The 21,087-nt window shown below is 36.3% G+C and overlaps 1 protein-coding gene across 2 annotated transcripts in view; it reads left to right on the forward strand.

Annotated features, from left to right (window-relative positions):
- Nucleotides 1–7,936: 7,936 nt before the first annotated feature.
- The window catches only part of AKT3 (AKT serine/threonine kinase 3), a 291,626-nt gene continuing 278,475 nt past the window's right edge, over nt 7,937–21,087 (forward strand). The window contains exon 1 of one of the 2 annotated variants that reach the window (XM_080824940.1): nt 7,937–8,099. In XM_080824940.1, coding sequence (XP_080681066.1) covers nt 8,054–8,099 — 46 coding nt within the window. In that variant the 5' untranslated portion in view covers nt 7,937–8,053. The remainder of the gene's footprint in view (nt 8,100–21,087) is intronic. The other variant, XM_080824939.1, reaches the window with a different exon arrangement.

The following is a 21,087-nucleotide window of genomic DNA, read 5'->3' on the forward strand; positions in this document are numbered from 1 at the left end:
GCCAGAGCAAGATTAAAAACTTTTGATTAAAAACTTTCCTTATTTACATATCATTCAGAAGATTCCTACCATTAGAAAGAGAATTTGTTTTCAGAATCATTGCAATCTAAACATGTTCTGGTTAAACATATCCTAGGACAAATGTACTTGGCATAATAGAATCTCGTATAAAGTAGAGATTTAAGATTTTTTTAAACTCTGGCTTTTGATGTAAACATACAAGAGATTTTATTTCTTAAGAATTCAATGGAAATTTCCAACTATTCGGTTTTCTTTAAAAAGAGGAACCTGTTTGATAAATTGATTTTGTGGAAGTTTAGAGTTTACTTGAACTTGGCATATTTTTGTGAAAAGATAGCTACACTTTGTTGTTAAACTTTTTTAGTTCAAGAATTCACCCTTGAGAAGATAAGGCAGTTATTGTTAACTCATGTTAATTGGATTTTTAGCATGATTTGATAGGATCTTGCCTTTATAATGTGATTAAGTTTTAAGCATTAAAAATGCTTAATTTGCAATAATTTATATTTGAATACCATAAGACTCAAGACAGAAAAATAAACCATTTCATTTGTTTTGATCGAATCAGTCTTATAATTTGACTGGCATTTTTGTTTTTCCTAACATACATTTTAATGCACACAATGAATTTTTTTAAGTTTGTGTTAGAATATTCTAAGTCATTTGAAGTTGCTCTGTTTTTAGCTCCAGGTTTCAGGAGTGTGCCTTGGTATTCTGAATACTCGTTTTATACACCATGCACCCTTCTGTAGTCACCTGGAAGAATAGCCCTGAATCATCTGATGTTAACTAAAAATTTTATTGTGGTCTTTCAACAGCGTGAGGTCAGGTCTAGGGTCAATGCCAGCCAGTGCCTGGTGAGCACTTGCCAAGTATCAGGCGCTGTTCTAGGTGCTTAATATGTGTCAGTTGGTTTAATCTTCACAACAGCGCCTGCTACTTTACGAAAGTGGTTTTCACAAGAGAAAACACTTATTAATGCGGCATTATAAAAAGCCATTTCCGTTAGACTGTCCTCGTTCCAAAACACTTTTTTTCCTTAACGTTTCGCCTAAGTTGCTTATACCTCTCATTAGACTTCCCAGTGACATACTCAGTTTCAGTAATGTAGTACAATAATTTCCATGGAAATCTCGGTAATAGAGTAAAAAAAAAAAAGTATTATCGACAGACCCTTAACAGTCTTTTTCATTTCACTTGTTTCAGAGACCAAGTTCAGTGCCTCAGTTGTTTACATATGTTATTGCAGTGCCCTAGTCTTTTGGTATTTAGATATAAATAGGTTTCCTTTGCCAGGTAACCTTCACGTAGTAGTTGATAGATAAATTAATACATGTTTCTTGACCCATAGATTTGCTTTTTAGTAGTCTTTCTTTATGTTTAGGTATCACCAACTGCCAGGATTTCATATTTTGTAAATGGGTTTATTTTGGTAATATTCAGGGGGAGAAGTAAAATGATTGACCAGAAGAAATCTATAGAAGACTTAAAAGGCTCTGACTCTGTTCGGAAGTCTGGGGGATGGGAAGGGGAGGAAGATGGTATTTTGCCAGTATTAGAGTTCAGTTCAAATTTTGTCTAAGTAAGATTGATGTTTGGATATTTTATCTTCCCAACTATGTATTCAACTTTTGAGAACAGAAACTGTGTATAATCATGATGGTGTCACCAGAGATGCCATCTATAAGCGAAGTAGATGCTTGGTGGATTTGAACTTGAAGAATCATAAATACCAACTCTGGAAGAGCTGTGAAGCTATTTAAGTTTGTCTAATGCTACACTTTTATTTTTATGGCTAAGAAAAGTGAAGCACAGAGAAATTAAAGGACTTGATGTAGCATCGCTCAGGGTGGGGCGGAGTTGGGAACGTGGACCCCAGTTTCTGGGCCTGCCCAGTGCCCTTCTTGATGCACCATTGGGATGAACTTTGTTAAAGGATTCCATACCTGTGGGTTAACTCCTAGTTTAATCTGGGGTAAAATCCGTCATGCTGATTCTTGATATTTAATGGGCCATATACCAACTGTATTTTGTGTATATATATGGATTTTTTTTTTTTCATTTTATTGTCAATGAGGTCCCCAAGGCAGATTTTAGAAGGATTTTATATGTGTGTTGGAAAAGTATGGCTACCTGTGCAACCGAAATTCTTTCAGGGGCAACCCTCAACCTTTTTCTGTTGTATTACAGGTGCCTTCACATAGAGACAAGCCACACTTAATATGAGAAAGGTAGGAGATCATTTGTCTATGGCTTGTTTAGTGGTTTAGGTGAACCAGAGGAATCCATTAGGCATTTTCCTAGTTGTTTCAAGTTAGAATATTAAATACAGCACCCAGCACAAGTTTTTTTTTTTGTTTGTCTGTTTTTAGTTTGGTTACTCATGGATGTGTTGGTTCAAATGGCATTCAAATGCCCTAAACTGAGGTAGAGAAGAGGAGAAATACTCTCCACTTTTGTATGAATATTTCAAAATTTGCGAATTGAAAGAACTGAAATTTTGCGTGAAAGTTGGAACTCTTGCTTATGCCAATTCAAGTATTTTCCTGTAGGATGAAACAGTGAAGATATCTATTAGTTTTAAGAAAATCCACAAAGTCTGTTACTGCATTCTGAAGAAAGTTTTGTGGCTCACTTTCCCCGTATGACAGGTTTATGAACAGGATAGCAACTCGTGAGAGGGACAGATAGGCTGAGAGTTATTTGAAGTGCAGAGCAACTTGTCTTGAATTTCCCTTTATTTCAGAATTTTTCCTTTTCCTTGAATCCTTTGAAGAGTTTTATATGACTTTAGGCATTTATTATGGCATAAGTTAGTTTCACCTATTTCTCGAAATCGGTAGATAGGGTAGAATTGTAGTGTGGTTACCCTTGACAATCATTTGTATTTCAAAGTAGCAAAATTCTCTTGTCTTTGTACCTTAGTAGTCCTTCATTAATTCAGTTTGGCTAGGCATAGCTAAAGGATATAAAAAATCGTGGTGCAGGGCAAGTATAGTCTTCATAGTATTATTTACAGCCAAGGATATGGTTTAGAGGAAGTTGTATTATGGATAGTATTGTGGCTTTGAACTTAGAAATTAACATGTAGGAAATTGCTAACCCGTGAATCTTGTTCTAATTTGTAAAAAAGAAAATTGCTGGCATGCCTTTTAACTTTGTCAACCTTCTGGTCTTCTGTTGGCGTCATTTCCTTTGTGATGCTGCAGTTATATTTGATTTTTAATTTATTTGAAAACATTGTGTTTACTGGACTTTTGAAAAATAACTCAGTACAGAAAAAATATTCACAGTGATATTCACAAATGTTATACATATTTCTGAGAATTCCTATTGGGTTATTTGGTAGAAAGCATACCTAACTGATAGAAGAAGACTTGAACTGCAGGCAGTCACACTTGTTACTTGTCATTATCTGGTTATGGTAACAGCGAGGAAATAATGTCATTTTTGGTTGGTCACAGTTTGCCTAGGTTCAGAATTGTAGATGCTGTAGCTACTGTACAGATTTGTTTCTAGAGTCAAATTCACAAATATGTGAAAGGACTTTGATAACAAATTATTACATGGAAAATATTTTTTTCAAACCTTCGTTTTGCTTGCCTCCGTGTATACTCAGTGTGGTCCTTGTCACAGAGTAGGCAATCAATACCTGTTTACTGATTACATGTATATGTTACTTGAGTGAATGAGATTTTGGAAGGACATTTGAAGAACTTTGATTATTGCTTAAAACTGAATGGTTTTTGCCTTAAGTAAGCAAATATCTTTTAAAAATTGTTATAAATGTCATTGAGAAGATACGCCATTCTTTCTCTTTCTTTCTTCCACAAAGATAATTTTGGGCAGCATTGATGCTTAGTTGTTTGGGAGTTGAAACTTGGCCTCCTCTCAACAAGAACAAGAAGTATCAAAAAACATGGAGAAAAGGAGCATAATTTTAATGTGTGCCAGTCCTCACAATTAGTGGAGGTCTACAGTAAACATACTTTAAGGAATAAGGAAGGATATTTATTGTAATTTAAATTACTTCTGTGTAGATGCTTTTATAACATTTGAGTTCAGGTTTGTATTTAAGGTGACATGATACCGCTCTCAGTGTTTCTTATAATATTAACTTATCTAGTGTGTGTGTTCTTCATTAGTTATGTAAAGCTGTATCTGTGCTCTTTCATTCATCCACTCATTCATTTCTTCTGTATTTGTTGGGCATATCTTATGTGCCCCGCACTGTCAAATTGCTTTTCTAAATAGTAATGGTATTGAATGAGGTACAAGATGTGAAAATGTTTTGTAAATTGTGAAGTGATATTCAAATGCTGTTATCATCAAATTCTCAAATAGTTTTGAATGAAAGTACCTTTAGTTTAACTGCTTTGTGAAAATTCTAAATCGAATCTGCCAAGAATTTTGTATGACTTTTTTTTTTCAAGAATAGACAAAATTAGATTATTCAACAATGAAATATTGAATGCATTAGGCTTAAAAGAAAAAGAAACCAAATTTTGTCTTTTAGAGCTCACTGGATAGAACGTATTTCTGGAGAAGCTGGGACAGTAGGAGGAGCGGAAGTTCATGTCCAGCTCATCGTTTGGCAGATTAGTGTTTTTAGCCACGTGGAACATGGGAGTGCGAGAGCATAGATGACTTGGTGCAAGGGGGTTGCCACTGTAGGGAAATTAAACAGAAGAATATGGTGGATTGCTTAAGTCATTAGCATTGTGTTTTGCACACAGGACAGCATTTATTTCAAGCCTATTGGCCATGATTCTGCAGTAGTATACTTTGAATGTCTTTTAAGCTGTTTTCAAAGAAGGTATCATTTTAGCTGAGAGTCCCAGGAGCAACTTTAAAGCTGAATGTTATGATTATGGGTAGAATTTGGTAAGAGTTTAAGATGCAGATGGATAAAGCCACTTCCATAATGAGTGGGTTTACTGGTCCTGATGATGATCATAAATTTTGTCCTGTTGATTTAACGTACATTTCAGCACTTTAAATATAAAAGCACCAATAAATATTTTTATCTAAAAGTTAGTTTTTTGAAAGTTTCATTTCACTTATTTTTTTAAAAATTTATTTGAGAGTGGGGAGGGGCAGTGGGAGAGGGAGAGAGAGAGAGACTGTCAGGCCGACCGTGTGCTGAGCACGGAGCTGATCTCAAGATCCTGAGATCAGGACCTGAGTGGAAACCAAAAGTGAGACACTCAAGGACTGGGCCACCTAGGCACCCTGAAACAGTTTCATTTTAAAACAAAATTCATTGATTTGGGTTGATCTGGATATTTCAGTATGTTGTTTTGTACCGAAGCGGTGGTGCTAGTGGAAAGAACGTGTGCCTGGTTCTCTGCTCTTGGTTCCCTCAGAAAGCAGCTGTGCGACCTTGGGCAAGTCTCTTCATCCATCAGAACTCTGTTTCCTCAACTGTAAAATGAAGGTCCTTTCCTGCTTTGAGATTCGAACAGTGAAATGTCAGCTTAAAAAATGGAATGAATTTTGAAAGGACTTTTCTTTAGTGTTCTCCATAGGTGTGTTGTAATGCAGATTATTTTACTAGAAAGGAAGATATTTTATATGTTTATTGGAGTGGTATCATTTTTTGGTTATTACTGAATGCTCACCCCTGATCTGTTCTATTTCCAACCCCAAGAATATTAAGATAGGAATTTTTTTTATCCAGATAATACCACCTTATGGTCAGGAACCAAGAAGGGCTTGAATGAGATGAGGTCCCTTGCTACAGGTGCTACCAAAGAGAAGGACTGCGTGCACCTCTCCTGAAGTCCTCAGTTTGCGCTAGGGACCCCGGTACTTAATGTCCTCGTAATTATTTATGTAGCAGAAAGAGGTGACCCTTTTAGTTACCTGGTTCTGTATTACGGAGCCAGTTTTCAGGAAGTTATATAAATTAAATTAAAATAATGTTTGGATTCTTTATTGTAGGTTTTTTTCTGTTTTTGTTTTTTTGCCCATTATTAGTGATGAAATGAGTCTTGTCTTGAGTTATATGGCCATTTCACAAAATGTGTTCCTCTGGATATCTAAAGAAAAGAAAAAGAGCCCTGTAGGTTCAGTAAGTTGAGGATTTTCTGGGATAAACAAGGTTGTACATATTTTATATCTTTAATAGGTTAATAGTGGTGTTTCAAGAGAAAGAATAGTTTGTAGAATTTTTCCAAACTTACTTGACCAAAGAATTTTTTTTTCTTTTTCTCTCTCCCCAGCCCCCCACCCTAGAATTTCTCTTGGTGTTCTTTCAAACATATTTTGGGGAAATACATTCAGATTCTAGTATCCCTTTCTCTGCGGTGGCAGACCCCATTGCTTCTGAGGACAGTCTTGGCCTTACCTGTAGGTGCTGAGGGCACGTGTGGGGGTGGTTTTCTATTCAGCCACACAAAGTTAGTCAAGCTTTCTAAGAAGACGTTAGTCTTGATTCCTCACTGCTACGTGATTAGGTTTTCTACTTAATATGCATTGGAAAATGACCCATAATTCAGTTCCAGTAATAGCTAGGGAGTCTAACCTTGAACTTGCTGCTATGGACTATTAACAAAACCCAGTTTGAGAAAATAGTATAGTTATATAGTCCATCCGTCCATTTTTCTGGTTATCTAAAATTTATGCCTGTGCTTTTGGACATATAATGCCAGTGTACCCTGGACTACACGTTTTGGTCCCTTTCTGTGGAAATATTTTTAACTCTGTTTTATCTTGGCATTTTCCTTTTTAGGTTGAGAGGGACAATGAGAAATAGCCCTGTAAAACTCATTAGTGTATATATGAGGATACTTTTGGGGACTTTGTTTATTATACTGCAAGGTATCTTACAAAGATCCATGGGATAAATTTCAGATATTTATTCCAAGAAAAACTATTCCTTCTGAAGCAACTTTTTTTCTTTTAAAAAATATTTATGGATCCTGTAAATATTGAAACTGATTGTGTCTCATTTGCTTTGCTTCCTAAAAGCTTTCCTGCTAAATTTGTGGCCCTTCTTTTACAAATATGTAGACTTTGACTCTGGCTTCTTTTGATCTGAAGGCAGTAGAGTCTTGGAGTTAGGAATGTGGGCTCTTGAGTGTGATGGCCTGGTTCAGATCCGGGCTCCATCATGCAGTAGTCGTGTCGAAATCAGGCACGCTGCTTAATCTGTGCGAACCTCAGTTTACTCATCTGTGAAATGAAGTTAATGGTGCCCTCCTGGGTTTATTGTGAGGATTTCCTGAGAATGATAGATGTAAGCAACTGTTCTTGACACAGCTTGGATACCCCATAGTTTTTCCACTTTCATATTCCTTTTGTTTCACTTCGTGTATTTTAAAAAATAATTGACTCCATAGCATTTATAATAATTTATTGATTCTTATCCAAAAACTCATTGTCATCTAACTCATTGATTGTCTAAAATATTTCTTGGAGTATGGGCAAAGTAAGCATATGCAAGTGCTGGTTTTTAGCACATTGTGTTTTCCATAAAATACAGCTATTAAAAACAGTCACAATTGCTTTGCCATAAGTATTCCTAAATCCCCAGAGATTTCGGAGCTAGACATAGACGAAAGTTTACTTTTAGTTCCCCCAACTTTCAGTCTCTCCCCTTTTCACCTCCAGCACATAGCACCGAAGAGATGTTCTGTATTCTTTGTATAGGTGTGACAGTGGTTTTCTTAAGACATTTCTGTTACAGCCTCTTAGATTAAAAGTTTCACTATCGTTTGAAATCTGTCATAAACCCAGGGAAGCACGTTCACTCTACAACTATTGAGTAAATGAGTTCCCCAGTTTGAGGAGTTAGAGTTTTTATGTGAGGTCAGGCCAGTTGAAGACATTTACAAAGAATTAGTTGTTTGTTATTGCTATGTGAGTTGCAAGAATGGAAAAAAAAGAAATTCTTTCTTCAATACTTCCTTCCAGGCTGAGTCATCACTAGAGAGTGGGAAGGGCAGCAGCAGCAGCAGCGAATCCAAACCCCAAAGCTGATACCACAAAGTAGCATTTCTCCAAGTTGGGGGCTCAGAGGGGAGCCATCATGAGCGATGTTACCGTCGTGAAAGAAGGCTGGGTTCAGAAGAGGGGTAAGTACCAAAGCCGAAAGTCGTATGCTTGGTAAGTGTGCTAACAGTCAGTGGTGTCCTGGAACTTGGTATTTGTTCCATAGCTGTTCACAAAGTCCAGTAAGAGAGAAATATTTAACTTATGTGTGAGGAATTTGCTTGTTATTTAGGGATTCTTTGTAATTCTTGATTTTGATAATTTATCATCAACGTTACGAAGACTTGGCCTCCTGGTATGTTGTGTTACAGAAAGTTCATGTTGTGTTTTTCCGTGTCCACAAATTCTACAATCCAGAGAGATGTCTTTCGGATGATTTGATACCTAGAAAAGTGTCTAACTCATCAGCATTTAAAGACATGTAAATTTATATTAAGCTGGTCTGGGCGGTAGCAGGGGAGGGGCTTACAGGCTTAAAGGGAAAGAGTTCTCCCTCAAACTCATGGTTTCAACCGTCCTGTAAGTTAGGTAAGGAGAGTCAGAAAGTAAAAGACCAAATGAAGAAAAGGTTTTGTGGGGTGTGTGTGTGTGTGTGTGTGTGTGTGTTTATGTCTCATTTCATATTTTTATTTTTCATGATCTAGTTTTAGTATTTCTTGTTCACTTGTTCACTACTACTTTAGGTAAATAATTCCACACTTGATCTTAGCCAAAATGCACTGTTCTTCTTCTCTAATACTAAAGGAAGAACTCTTCAACATAAAGCTTAGTTTATCCTCTATGAGGTCACCTGCTAATGTGGTCAATATGTTTATCAAGAAATCTGGAGTGTAGACCAGTTGCCAGGCAACGAGTGTTTATCCACGTGGCCAAATTGAGTAGCATGAGGACTGTTTCACTGTCAGGACTCTTAAGTTCTATGTACTGGATCTATGTTCTGATTAAAAGTTGCCTTTTAAATACGTGATTGCAGTATTCCTTGTGGGTCATAGTTAATTCCGATGCTTGAAAAGCTGTTGTCAGAAGTTAAATGGAATTATGTATGACTGTGTTTTAAAAAATCAACCTTATTGAGTTATAATTTCCAGAACAATAAAATTCACCAATTTTACGTGTACACTTTGATGAGTTTGCTGCCTTCATGCAGTAGTGTAACAAGCACTACAGGTATGACAGCAGACATGTCTGTCTCCCCAGAAGTACCCTCATTCCCTGATGCAGTCCGTCCTCTTTCTTCAACCCTGACAACCACTGATGGCATACCACTGGAATCTTCCTTTTCTAATATCTCTTATCAATAGAGTCCTGTGGCCTTTTGTGTTTGGTCACTCTCACGTAGCACAGTACTTCAAGGATTCATCGTGTTGTTGTGTATGTCATCAGTTTGTTTCTTTATTGTTGGGTCGTATTCCGTAGTTGGGCCTAACACAGTTTATCTCTTGACCAGCTGATGGGTAGTCGGGTTGTTTCTGGTTTCTGGCTGTTACGAATAAAACTGCTATGAGCAAGGGAGTGTGTATCTTGGTGTATGTGTTTTCATTTTTTCTTGGGCAGTAACCTAGGAATGAGATTGTGGTCATGTGGTAAGTGTGTGTTTCACGATAAAAACTGTTTCAGCCAGTATTTTACTGTTGTTTCATTTATTGTACGTTCTGTTATATAGTTTAGGAGGCATTTTCAGACTTCACTGCTGTATCAAGGTATTTTGTCTTTATTTTTAACTTGCCTATTAACATTTATTCTATCTTTCTTACTTTCTTTGGGATGGCAAATTACGTAAACGTTTTGGAGTAATACTTTATTAAGCTCTAAAATCTGCTTTCTTAAGACCAGTGTGAGGATTAAGTAAGACAGTGGATGTGGTTGTGTTTTGAGAGTTTTAACACCAGTGTAAACTATTGTGGTCAATGCATTTTGTCAGGGATTTAGGGTGGTTCTTGAGTTTGTTTAGCTAATTGTGTCTTGTCTGAACTATCATAAGAGAAGGTTGGTATATAGTGTGTGAGATACAGAAACAAGAAAAAATGGACAAAGGTTTCGTTGTGTTTTTCTTGCATTTGTTAGCAGTACACAAAGGTATATAATGATAAGTAGAAGTCTTTTCTACTCTCTACTTCTTCAGACTGGTTTCTCTTCTTGGATATAACCACTTTAGACCTTTTCTACTTTTAATTTTTTTGGTGATTATTATCTCAATTTTATGTATATTATGCTAAGCTTTATATTTGAGTAATCTTACATAATCGAGTATATATATCACCGTTGTGAAAATAAAGAATTTAACTTGTAATACCTATTCTCTTCCTTCCTTCCTGAAGGAGGGGAGAGGGCTTCATGGCTACACTTCCAACACTTGCACTCTTAATTCTAGAAGATACTTAGGCATCATCTCTAAACTTGTCACTTTATGAGTTGAGAAAAACTGGTACCCCTCCCCAGTCTTTCCCCCTAATTCCTCATGGTCCCCTCCCAGGTTGTGTCAACTGTAACATTTAATGTTGCCAAGGTTTGTAATAGTTTCACTTGTTGATTTGGAGCAGCAGTAATCAATAGTGTGATAAGTAAATACTACCTGCTGCTAAAGAAAGTTGTGTGACGGGTATGGTGTGTTAAGAGCCGTGGGGAACAAATGTTGGTATTCCAGATCAGGACGTACTTTAGTTTGGCTTCTAGTTGGGGCTATACCTGTTTTTCCTGGATTTTCCAGTTGCCATGTTGCCCCCCCCCCCCCCCCCCCCCGTTGGTTAAAGAGAGTCTATCTTCTTCATCATACCACTTGAATATCCAGTTTTTTAATCATAGTATTTGTTGAAATTTTACTGGGAATTGACTTTCTTCTGGGTATGATGCTTAGCTAACATGTTATTTAATTGCATTCTTGGACACGTTCTCTGCTTTCTTAGACCTCGTGTCTTTCCCATTTGTTTTGGATTTATTTTACCATGTTCTGGAAGTTTTTTTTGTTTTTTTTTTTTTTTAATTTCCTGGAGTACTTTTTTAAGAAAGAATATGTGGGGGGTGCTTGTCAACAGAGTATTCAAAAATGTGCTTTTCACTTTCACACCCAGGCCATACCTTAGCTGGGTATAGAATTTAGTTGTGCAACAGTTTTCCTTCAGAATTTTGAAGGTTTCGTTACATTACCTTTTGGTAACCAGTTTCACTGATAAGAGGCTTAATACTAATAGGAGTAATTACTTTCTAGGTAACCTGTTTTTGTTCTCTGGAAGCTTCTTGTGGCCATGCCTCTTTGTCCTTGATGTGAAATTTAAAGAGGATGAGATGTAGTTCTTTTTAACTCTTCCTGTAAAGCATTTGGTGCACCTTTTGGATATGCAGGCATATGTCTTCAGTTCTAGGGAATTTTCTGTATTTCTTTCATTATTTCTTCCCTTCTGTGTTCTCTGTATTCCTCTACGGCCTGCCCCCCAGAGCATCTATTATCAGTGTTCAGGTTTTATGATTTTTCTTTCACTTCCATGTCTTTGTTTTCCTGCCTTGTTCTGGAAGATTTCCTTGACTTTTTCTTTGAGCCCTTTACTGAGTTAATCTATTTAAGCTATTACTTTATATTTCTGGGAATTCTTTCTAGTTCATAGCCAGCTCTTATTTTACAGATACAATACAATCTTTAATCTTAGGACGCTAACTAGACTTTATTTTTAACTTTTTTCTCCTCTGAGTAACTTTTTCAGTTTGTTTATTTTGGTTCTTTTTTTGGTGGTGGTAGTATTCCTTAGGTCTCTGGTGGTTCCTGTGGCTGTGTTTATACTTGGGAATGAAAGACTGAAATTGCTGGTCGTGTCCTCTATTTGTATTATTTATGTATTTTCCCTATACATAAGATAAGTTAGATTCACTGAACGAAGATTTGTGATGGCAGTTTTAACTGGACTCCTGAAAGTATTAGTTGAAATATTAGGGGAAACCAAACTGGGCATTTTTTCTCTCCACCATTCTTAATTTATTCCTTTAGAGATTTTCAGTATGATTTTAATAATAACTTTGTGTTTTAGTCAAGCAAATTTCATTAGGTAATCTGATGTTGTTTGGCTGTATTTTTGTTCAAAGAATTTCTTCTGAAAGAGTATTATTATTTGTTGCCTGTTTACCCTGAGCAGGTAGATTTTGATCGCCTGAACCTGGGTGTACTTGTTTGAAAATAAATACAATAACATTTGCCTTCTTTACCTTACAGTATGGTGGTAGGCATTATGAGCTAAAATGTATGGAGTGTTTAAGCTGTTAATAAAAGTACTAATAGAAAATTTATATCATCCCTTACCTTGAATATCAGTCCTTTTCCTCAAACTTGTAGTTATGAATTAGTTCTTGTTAGCTCCTGTCCAGAGAGAATCTCATTTTATTTGTACTTTCAATGTAAATAAGTCATTCTTTAGTAAATATGATCCTGGAAAAGGAAAAAAAAAGATTTAAAGATAATTAATGGTACTGTGTTGGACAAATGCTTTCCTAATTTTGGTGATTGGTGATATATCGATATTGAAACCTTTTTTTTGTTGTTGTTCTGTACTTTTCTGGAGCAATTACAAAATGGTAAGTATTAATTGGGATAACACATGGACATGGGATTGTTGGTGTTAGAGATGACAGTAAAGAAAACATCATGTAGCACACATAGACTCCAGTGTTACCTGCATTTTCCTCTTTTGTGTGGGAGAGAACCTCACAGTTCAATTGTACATCAGCGCAGGAGATACCTGCATGTGTATTAAACGCTTGTTAGATGGTCTCCTTCACAGACAAGCTAGTTGGTGACTGCAGATCTCTAAAGTTAATGTCAAAAGTTTTGCTCTCCTAGTTTTTATCCCATTACAGCCAGTGGTGATATTTGCTGTGAAGAACTTACTGCATTAATAAAGTGGGAAATTTAACCAGCTTAAAAGGTCTAAATTATAGAATTAAGTAGACTGAAATCCTATTAACCAGGGCTGATTGTAATTTATAAAATTCTATTTGCTTAATAGTACTGTTTCTTAAAAAGGTAAGTAGTCTCATAAATGTGGCGAGCCAGTTTTTTGATAACAGCTTAAAATCTAATGTATTGTTAGTCAACTCATAACCTTACTGTTTTGAAATTGGTAACAAATCTAAGAGGTGGTCTTGTCATTAAAAACCTTTGAATTGATGAAAATGCTGCATATTTCTTACACTTTTTGTTGCCTCAATATCTAACAAATCGAACATTCATGTTGCATTCGTGTATGTAACCAGTTTGTGCTTTCAAAGAACTTGTTCCCTTAGTTTGCTTTATAGTTAATAGTTTCCAGCTCGAGGACATCAATAAATTGTGACCTTGGAATGATATTTGTTTTATATTCTTTGAAATGATTTGTTTAGAGGAATTGGAATGTTAGTGTTTGGTAATTCCAAGCTAAAACTTCATGAGTCTATGAGTTTTCTCTCAAAATAGCTTAATGCCACTATGCAGAATATTTTAGTAATGTGAAGATTGTAAGCTGGGCTATATTTTAATGTGTGATTGTTGTGATCTAGTCAATTTTAAGCTGTGATGGAAAGCAAAATGCATAATTTGTTGGGTGCTTATCCAAGTCCAAGGACCTTCTCCTTTACTTTTTACATACTTGTGTACCTTTTGTTCATGTTTTATTCAGAAAGTGAGTTTTGAAATAAATTATCAAGTGATTATGGAAATAGAATATGATAGTATGATTCTCTGTTTACTACTCAGCAGCAAACATTTTCCATAGAAAGTAAAGAGCTGTGATAGTGACTGAATAAATCACATGATAGATTAGAGAAGCTCTATTTTGACTGTTGATGTTACAAATGGAGAATAAACCTGAAAAAATTAAATTTATTTTCTAAACGCATTGGAGCACTGAGATTTAATGTATTTACAATAATGTGAAATTTAGGGTGCTTGGGTGACTGAGTTGATTAAGCGTCTGATTCTTGATTTCGGCTCAGATCGTGATCCTCGGGGTTGTGAGATCGAGTTCTAGGTGGGCTCCATGCTGGCATGGAGCCTGGTTAAGATTCTCTCTCTCCCTCTCCCCCAGCCCTTAAAAAATGTGAAATTTATTTTTCTCATAATTTGAATACATTTATTTTGGAAATTTTAACCAAGTTAAACCAAATGGAGAGAACCATCAAATGATAAGCTTTCATATGCATTCTAGAGTTACAGAATTGAGAGCTGCTGGGGCGCTGGGTAGGGTGGCACAGTTGATCAAGTCTTGGACTCCTGGTTTCTCTTCACGTCATGATCTCAGGATCATGAGACTGAGCTCGCAGCTGGGCTCTGTGTGCAACGGGAGTCTGCTTGAGATTCTCTCTTACCCTCTCCCTCTGCCTCCTCCTGCTTGCATGCTTGTGCACACATTCTCTCTCAAAATAAATGTGTTTAAAAAAAGAACTGTAGAGTTGCTGTTGTGCACGCACACACATACATACACACACTCTGCTTCCCAATAAGCATGAGTTTTGTGTATTGACCTTGTATCCTGCAACCTCGTTAAATTCACTTATTTGTGTTAGTTACTTTTACTAACGTGAGTTTTTTGCTAATTTTCTGCGTAGATGGTCAAGTCATCTCAAAGAGCCACAGTTCTGCTTCTTCCTTTGCAATCCTAATGCCTTTAATTAACTTGTTTATTTATTTACTTATTTATGTTTATTTAATTAACTTGTTTATGACTGGTCTTGTTTCGCTGGTTAGGAATTCTGGTGCAATTTTGAGTAAAAGTGGTAAGAGTAGACTTTCAGCTGCCTTTCTCATGTTACTGGGAAAGCATTTATTCTACCACTCTCCTCATAATATTATGTAATAATCACTGTTGTTTTAGTTGTGGGTTTTCTATTGCTCCCTTTAATCAGGTTGAGAAAGTTCCCTTCTATTCTAGTTTATTGAGTGTTTTTATCAAGAGTGAGTGTTCACTTTTTTCGAAAAGTTTTCCCATGTCTACTGAAATGGCTTTTTGATTTTTCCCGTTTTTCTGTTAATATGGTACATTACTCTCATGGCTGCAATAAATCCCATTTGGTCACGATGTATTATATTTAATTTACCAGTTTTGATATACTAATATTTTGTAAAGGATCTTTTTTTTTTGCATTTACGTTGGTCTGTCATTTTCATTTCAGGTTTTGATATAATGGTGGTATGGGACTCCTGAAATATGTATGTTAGGAAATACTCCCCGCTCCTTAATTTTTGAAGGAATTTGCATAAAATGGGGCTTATTTCTAGTTTAGCATGTTTGGTAAGATGCATCAGTGAAGCCATTTGAGTTGTAGCATTTTTGGTGAGATTTCTGATAATAAATCCAGTTTCATTAATAGCTAGATGCAGGACTATTCAGATTTTTTGTTTCATCTTGTGTCAGTTTGGGCAAATTGTGATTTTTTTTTTTTTAAGGAATTTGTCCATTTTATCTAAGCTGTTGATATATTTGGCATAAAGTTGCTCTTAATATTTCGTTATTTAAGTCTTTGCAGGATCTCTAATGATAATCCCTTTATTAAATTCTGATATCAGTAAACTGTGTTCTCCTTTTTCTTACCTTTGGTCAGCTTTACTAGGAGTTTATATATTTCACTAAGCTTTTCAAGGAGCCAACTTTTTGCTTTGTTTTCTTTGTCCTTTTTTTCTGTTTTACTGCATTTGCTCGTTACCGTTTTAATTTGTGTTTCTTTTTTCTGGCTTAGGGTAAAATAGTACATCACTGATTTTTTAACCTTTTTTAAAAATATAAGCACTTAAATCTATGGATTTATCTTACTTCACTTCCTAAGTATGTCCTGCAAGTTTTGATGAAATATGTTTTCATTATTATTTAGTGTAAAATGTTTCCTGTCTTTGAGATTTCTTCTTTGAACCGGCGTTATTTAGAATAATGTTGCTTAATTTGAAAAGAAACAGGGGTTTTTAGATAGCTTAGTGTTTTGATTTCAGCTTTCTATTTCATTGTAATTACAGAAGATACTATGTAAAATTTCAGTCATCTGGAATTTTTTTGTTATTTAAAAAAATTTTTTTTATGATCCACCATATGGTCTCTCTTGATTTTTCTGCTGTTCTGGGTGTCGTTTTTTTATAAATGTTTGGTCAGCATGGGTGATAGTGAGTCATATCTTCTCTGACTTTACTGATTTTTTTTCTTTAGTTCTGTCAGCTACTGAGAGAGAGGTAAAATCTCCAACTATGATTGTGAATTTATCTGTTTCTTTTTTCTGTTTTGTTTTATATATTTTGAAGCTCTGTTACCAGATGCATTCACATTTATAATGATTATATCTTCTTGATGTATTACATCTTTTATGCTTATGAAATGTCCATCTTTTTTTTTTGGTATAATACTCTTTGATTTGAAATTCAGTATATCTGTTATTAATATAACCACTCCAGACTTTTTCTGCTTAATGTTTACATCTTATATCTTCTTAAAATGTTATTTTATATTTACTTATTATTATTTTTATTATTTTACATTCAGCTTATCTGTGTTTTATATTTAAACTGCCTCTCTTGTATACAGCATATTTTTGGGTGTGGCTCTGTTTGTTTTTATTTCTGTTTTTTTTTTCTTGATCTCATTTAACAGTCTTTATGCTTTAATGTAGACCATTTATATTTAGACCATTCATATTTATTAAGGTAATTATTGATATGGTTGAGTTTCCTTCTTCCCATATTCCTGCAATTTTGGGGTTTAGAATTTTTTTACTTTCTCATTTTATTTCTGCTGTGGCTTGTTAGTTATACCTCTTATTAAAATATAAAACAAATCTATGGTTGATGTTGATTTGATTGAATTTAGGTCTCCTGCTTTGTTATTTATTTTCTATTTGTCCTATTTAAAAAAAATTCTCTGTGTGTTTATATGTATTGTATATATTGTATATACAATTGTATAATTATGTATATTGTCTGTATATGTGTATGTGTGTGTATATATATACACACACACATTGTCCTTCTGTTCAGACTCAATACTTTATTTCACCTATTGTGAAGAGCAAGCTGGAATCTCAGCTTTTTTCTCCACTTTTTGATTTCCACTTTCAGGCTTGCTGGAGTCTTTTCTGTGCATGTACAACTCAAGGTTTAGCCATAATTTGGGTTGAATTTACCTGTAGGTTTTGGGGCTGCCGCATGTGTCTCACTTGTTTGTGGGCTGTCTCTCTTACTTTCCAGCCATTTTGGCATCTCTGACTCTAGCATCTGACTCTAAAGTGAGCAAGGCTATAGTAGTTTTCTGTCTAAAGCCGCATCCATGCAGATCTCACCCAGTGCAGTTCCTTGTTTCCGGTGCCACCTTACCTCCAGTTTCTGCTTCCTTTTGGTGCTTTCCACTGCCTTCAACCAGTTATTTTGTGTATTTTATACAGAGTTTATAATTTTATGTGTGGGAAGATTAGTCTAATGTAAGTCACCCGACTTATACTCTGATAAGTATATGCTTCAATGTATGGATATAAAACCTGTTTAAGTTTTATAGTTCACTTAATTTTGTCATGGAGTTGCTCATAACAAGTTAGGTGAAGTAGAAATTTCTTCTGCATTTATATTTGAGGAACCTGATGGTTTCAAGCAGCTGAGTTCCTATCACCTGGAAACATAGCTGAACCTTTTTTGCCAAGTGAATGTACAGAATCATAAGCTGGAAGAGACATTAGAAGTCATCTTGACTTGGGGCTCCTGGGTGGCTCAGTGGGTTAAGCCTCTGCCTTCGGCTTAGGGTGCTGGGATCAAGCCCCACATCAGGCTCTCTGCTCGGTGGGGAGCCTGCCTCCCCCCTCTTTTTGCCTGACTCTCTGCCTGCTGGTCATCTCTCTGTCAAATAAATAAATAAAATCTTTAAAAAAAAAGAAGAAGAAGAAGAAGAAGGCATCTCGTCTTATACCCATTTATCTTCCACATTAGAAAACGGGTCAGTTTTCGAGTTAGGGACTTCGCCTGGACCAGTAGCTGAGATTTCTTTATGGCCAATTTTATGATGCTTCATATTTTGTTTCTTACTCACACTGTGGCCAGTATTGGAGTTGTTTTGTTTTGTTTGTTTGTTTGTTTGGAATTCTTTTTTTTAACAGTTTCTTTCTTTTTTATTAACATATAATGTATTATTTACTTCAGGAGTACAGGTCTATGAATCATCAGTCTTACACCGTTCACAGCACTCACCATAACACATACTGTCTCCAGTGTCCATCACCCAGCCACCCTATCCCCCACCCCCCAAAGTTTCTTATTAGTACCTGATGGGGGGGGTGGCACAGAACTGTTGGACAGGAGGGGACTTTAAAACCCCATGAGAATGGAAAACGAGAGCATTTTCCATTTGGTGGAAGGAATCCTTATGCTATTTGAGTGTACTGCTTACACACTGCTCTGTGTCCAGCGGGGAGCACAGGGAAGCCGTTCCTCTGGAGCTTACTGTGTTACCTCCCTTGGAGAAACTCTTTCTATTTCCTTTGACACAGAGAAACTTTTCTTCAATTATCTGTTCACATCCTGTAATCAACCACATTATCCTACTGATGTCATTAACTGTGTTCCTATCACCATGTTTTCTTTTATGTATGTCATTGTTAATGCTAGTTTTTTACTTGGCATATTTTCTTTTTCCTGTGTCTTTGTCAGTGGAAATCTTCTGTGTCCTTCAATTATAAGTTCTAATTTAATCTCTTTTTTTTTTTTTTTCCCAGATCAGTCTTACAAAGGCAGAGTGATTTTTCTTGTCTGCAGTGTTCTGTCGCTTCGCTTCTTTGTGGCTCTATATGGGCTCCAGTTAGCTCCATCATTTCTCTTTGTCCGTTGTCAACACCCCGAGCGCAGGAACTGTGGCTAATACAAGGGTATTTTGCATCTAGGGTCTACCAGCACTTTGACCATGGTAGGTGCGTAGGCTTGGAGTGAAGGAGGAAGGAGACAGTTTTAGAAGGTCAAACAGCAGTATGTCACAGATTTCAGGGCAAGGAAAACTAGAATTGGGACAGCTGAGGCGAGGCAGGGAACACAAAATAGTTCACAATTATGAAAGCAGCCTGTATCTAGGATAGGCTTTTGGTCAGGGCAGTGCTGGGATTCTAGATGGCGTTGTCTATCTGTCAAGCTTTTGTGTGGGGGAAAATGGAACTAACGGTAGGAAATGGTGGAAATGACCGAATGGTTCTTCCTGGCTGAGGTGGCTGCACGGGACTCCGCCCGGCCCAGAATGGAGTAGTATAGAAGGTGTCTAAGTCAGATAGGTGCAGCTCTGGACATTAGAGTGAGACTAGAGTAGTGGTCGTAGTTCTGGAATATCTGTCCACGTTTTACCCTTGGAAGTGCAAAGTCCTTTTGAGGTCAAGACGCCTAACTTTTCCCACCTAGTAGAATCTTTTCTACCGAGTTTCTGATGGATCGTTTGTCTCAGGGATTGTGGGTAACTCAAATCTCACTGTGTAAGGCACAAGCGTTTCATTATTTAACAGCTCTGGGTACTAGTGCGCTTTCCTTTGGCCTCCTGAGCGATATAAAACAATTTCTGTTTTCATGTGATAGGCCTTCAGATATTTCAGGATTGCTGTGCTATCTTCCCTAAAACCTTTTTAAGCAAAGTGTTCTCTTTTCTTTCATTTGTTTATCGTATGACATGGTTTCTCACCCTCACACGAAATTTGGGTGTCTTACTGTAGAAATAGCTCAGTTTGTCCATGTTCCTGGTGCCCAGAAGTGAGCGGAATCCTGCAGGTGTGCTCAGTGCGGAGAAGAGCGCAGCAGGCCCGTTCGCTCCCACGGTGTATATCATGGGGCAGGGGGAGGGGGCGTGGGCGGCGGCGCTGCCATCCAAGGCTGCAGTCCTTTTCTCAGTTTTAACTTTGAAAGCAACTTTTATGATGTGTTCTTCATGCAGATCATTTACATCTGCCAATTTGTTGTCTACATGTTAGCAATTTACATTCCTATCACTGGTGTGTAAAAGTTTCTGCTTTATCTTGCCATAGTTAATCACTGGGTGTTATTCTTTTTAGTTCTTGCCATCATATTGCTGTTTTAGTTTACATTTATTTGTTACTGAAGCTTAACTCTGTTGTTGGTGCTTTAAGCCATTTTTTCTTCAAAGGAATTGCTTGTTTCTGACCGTAGTCAATTTTTATATATGCGGCCTATGTCTTTTATATATTTTGTCTTCTTATTTATTTGTAAGTGCTTTTTGTATATTCAGGATAGCATCACTTTATTAATCATTTTGTTGTTAAAAGTATTTTCCTGGCTTGGATATATATCTTTCAACTTTATGTTTTGTCATGTGTAAGTTTTATAATTGTTCTGTAGTTTAATATATCAGACTTTTCCCTTCCAAGGAGGCCATTGAGGTCACACTTAGGAACATTTACCCTGTTTTCTTTGAGCATTATTATGATTGAAACCATTTGTATTATCTACATAATATATTAATTCCTTTTGTAAAAGATCCAAGCAGTATATAAATAAGCAGAATGTGATAGAATTCCTCTACTCCCGATTTCCTTCTCAGAAATAGCCACTGTTGAGTGGGATGTGCTACTGTAAATCCAGAAGGATACATACCAAACAATAGGTAATATTTGTCTCTTGTCAAGAGATTGGAATCCAAGACATTAGGTGGGGGACAGGAAGAGGGATAATTAAAGAAAGGAGATTTTTGCACTTTATTTTGTATGTTTGGATCTTTTGTTTTATCTCATTTTGGATACATGTTTAATGTCATAATCGCTTAACAGTGTACCTTAGAGATTTGTCTGTGGCATTGCAACATGGTCACTCAGACATTCTGAAAGGAGTTTCTAACTTGGTAGAACTTGCTTTCAGAGAATCTCTTTTTCTCATCCATCTACTTTTCGCACTTTTAAGTACTTGTGTACTGTCAGTTTAGTCCCCTGGTTAAAAGGATGGAATTTAGCTTCAGATCTTGGCTTTGCCATTTATTAGTGACTGTGGGCAAAATACTTAATATGCCTTAAATTTCTCATCTGTAAAATGGTGATGATAAGAAGTGGTTGTAAAACTCTAGATCAGTTCTTCTCACAGTGTGTGGGACATACCAAGTCATTAACAAACAA

The sequence above is a fragment of the Martes martes genome (genome assembly GCF_963455335.1).
Source record: "Martes martes genome assembly, chromosome: 15".
NCBI lineage: Eukaryota > Metazoa > Chordata > Mammalia > Carnivora > Mustelidae > Martes > Martes martes.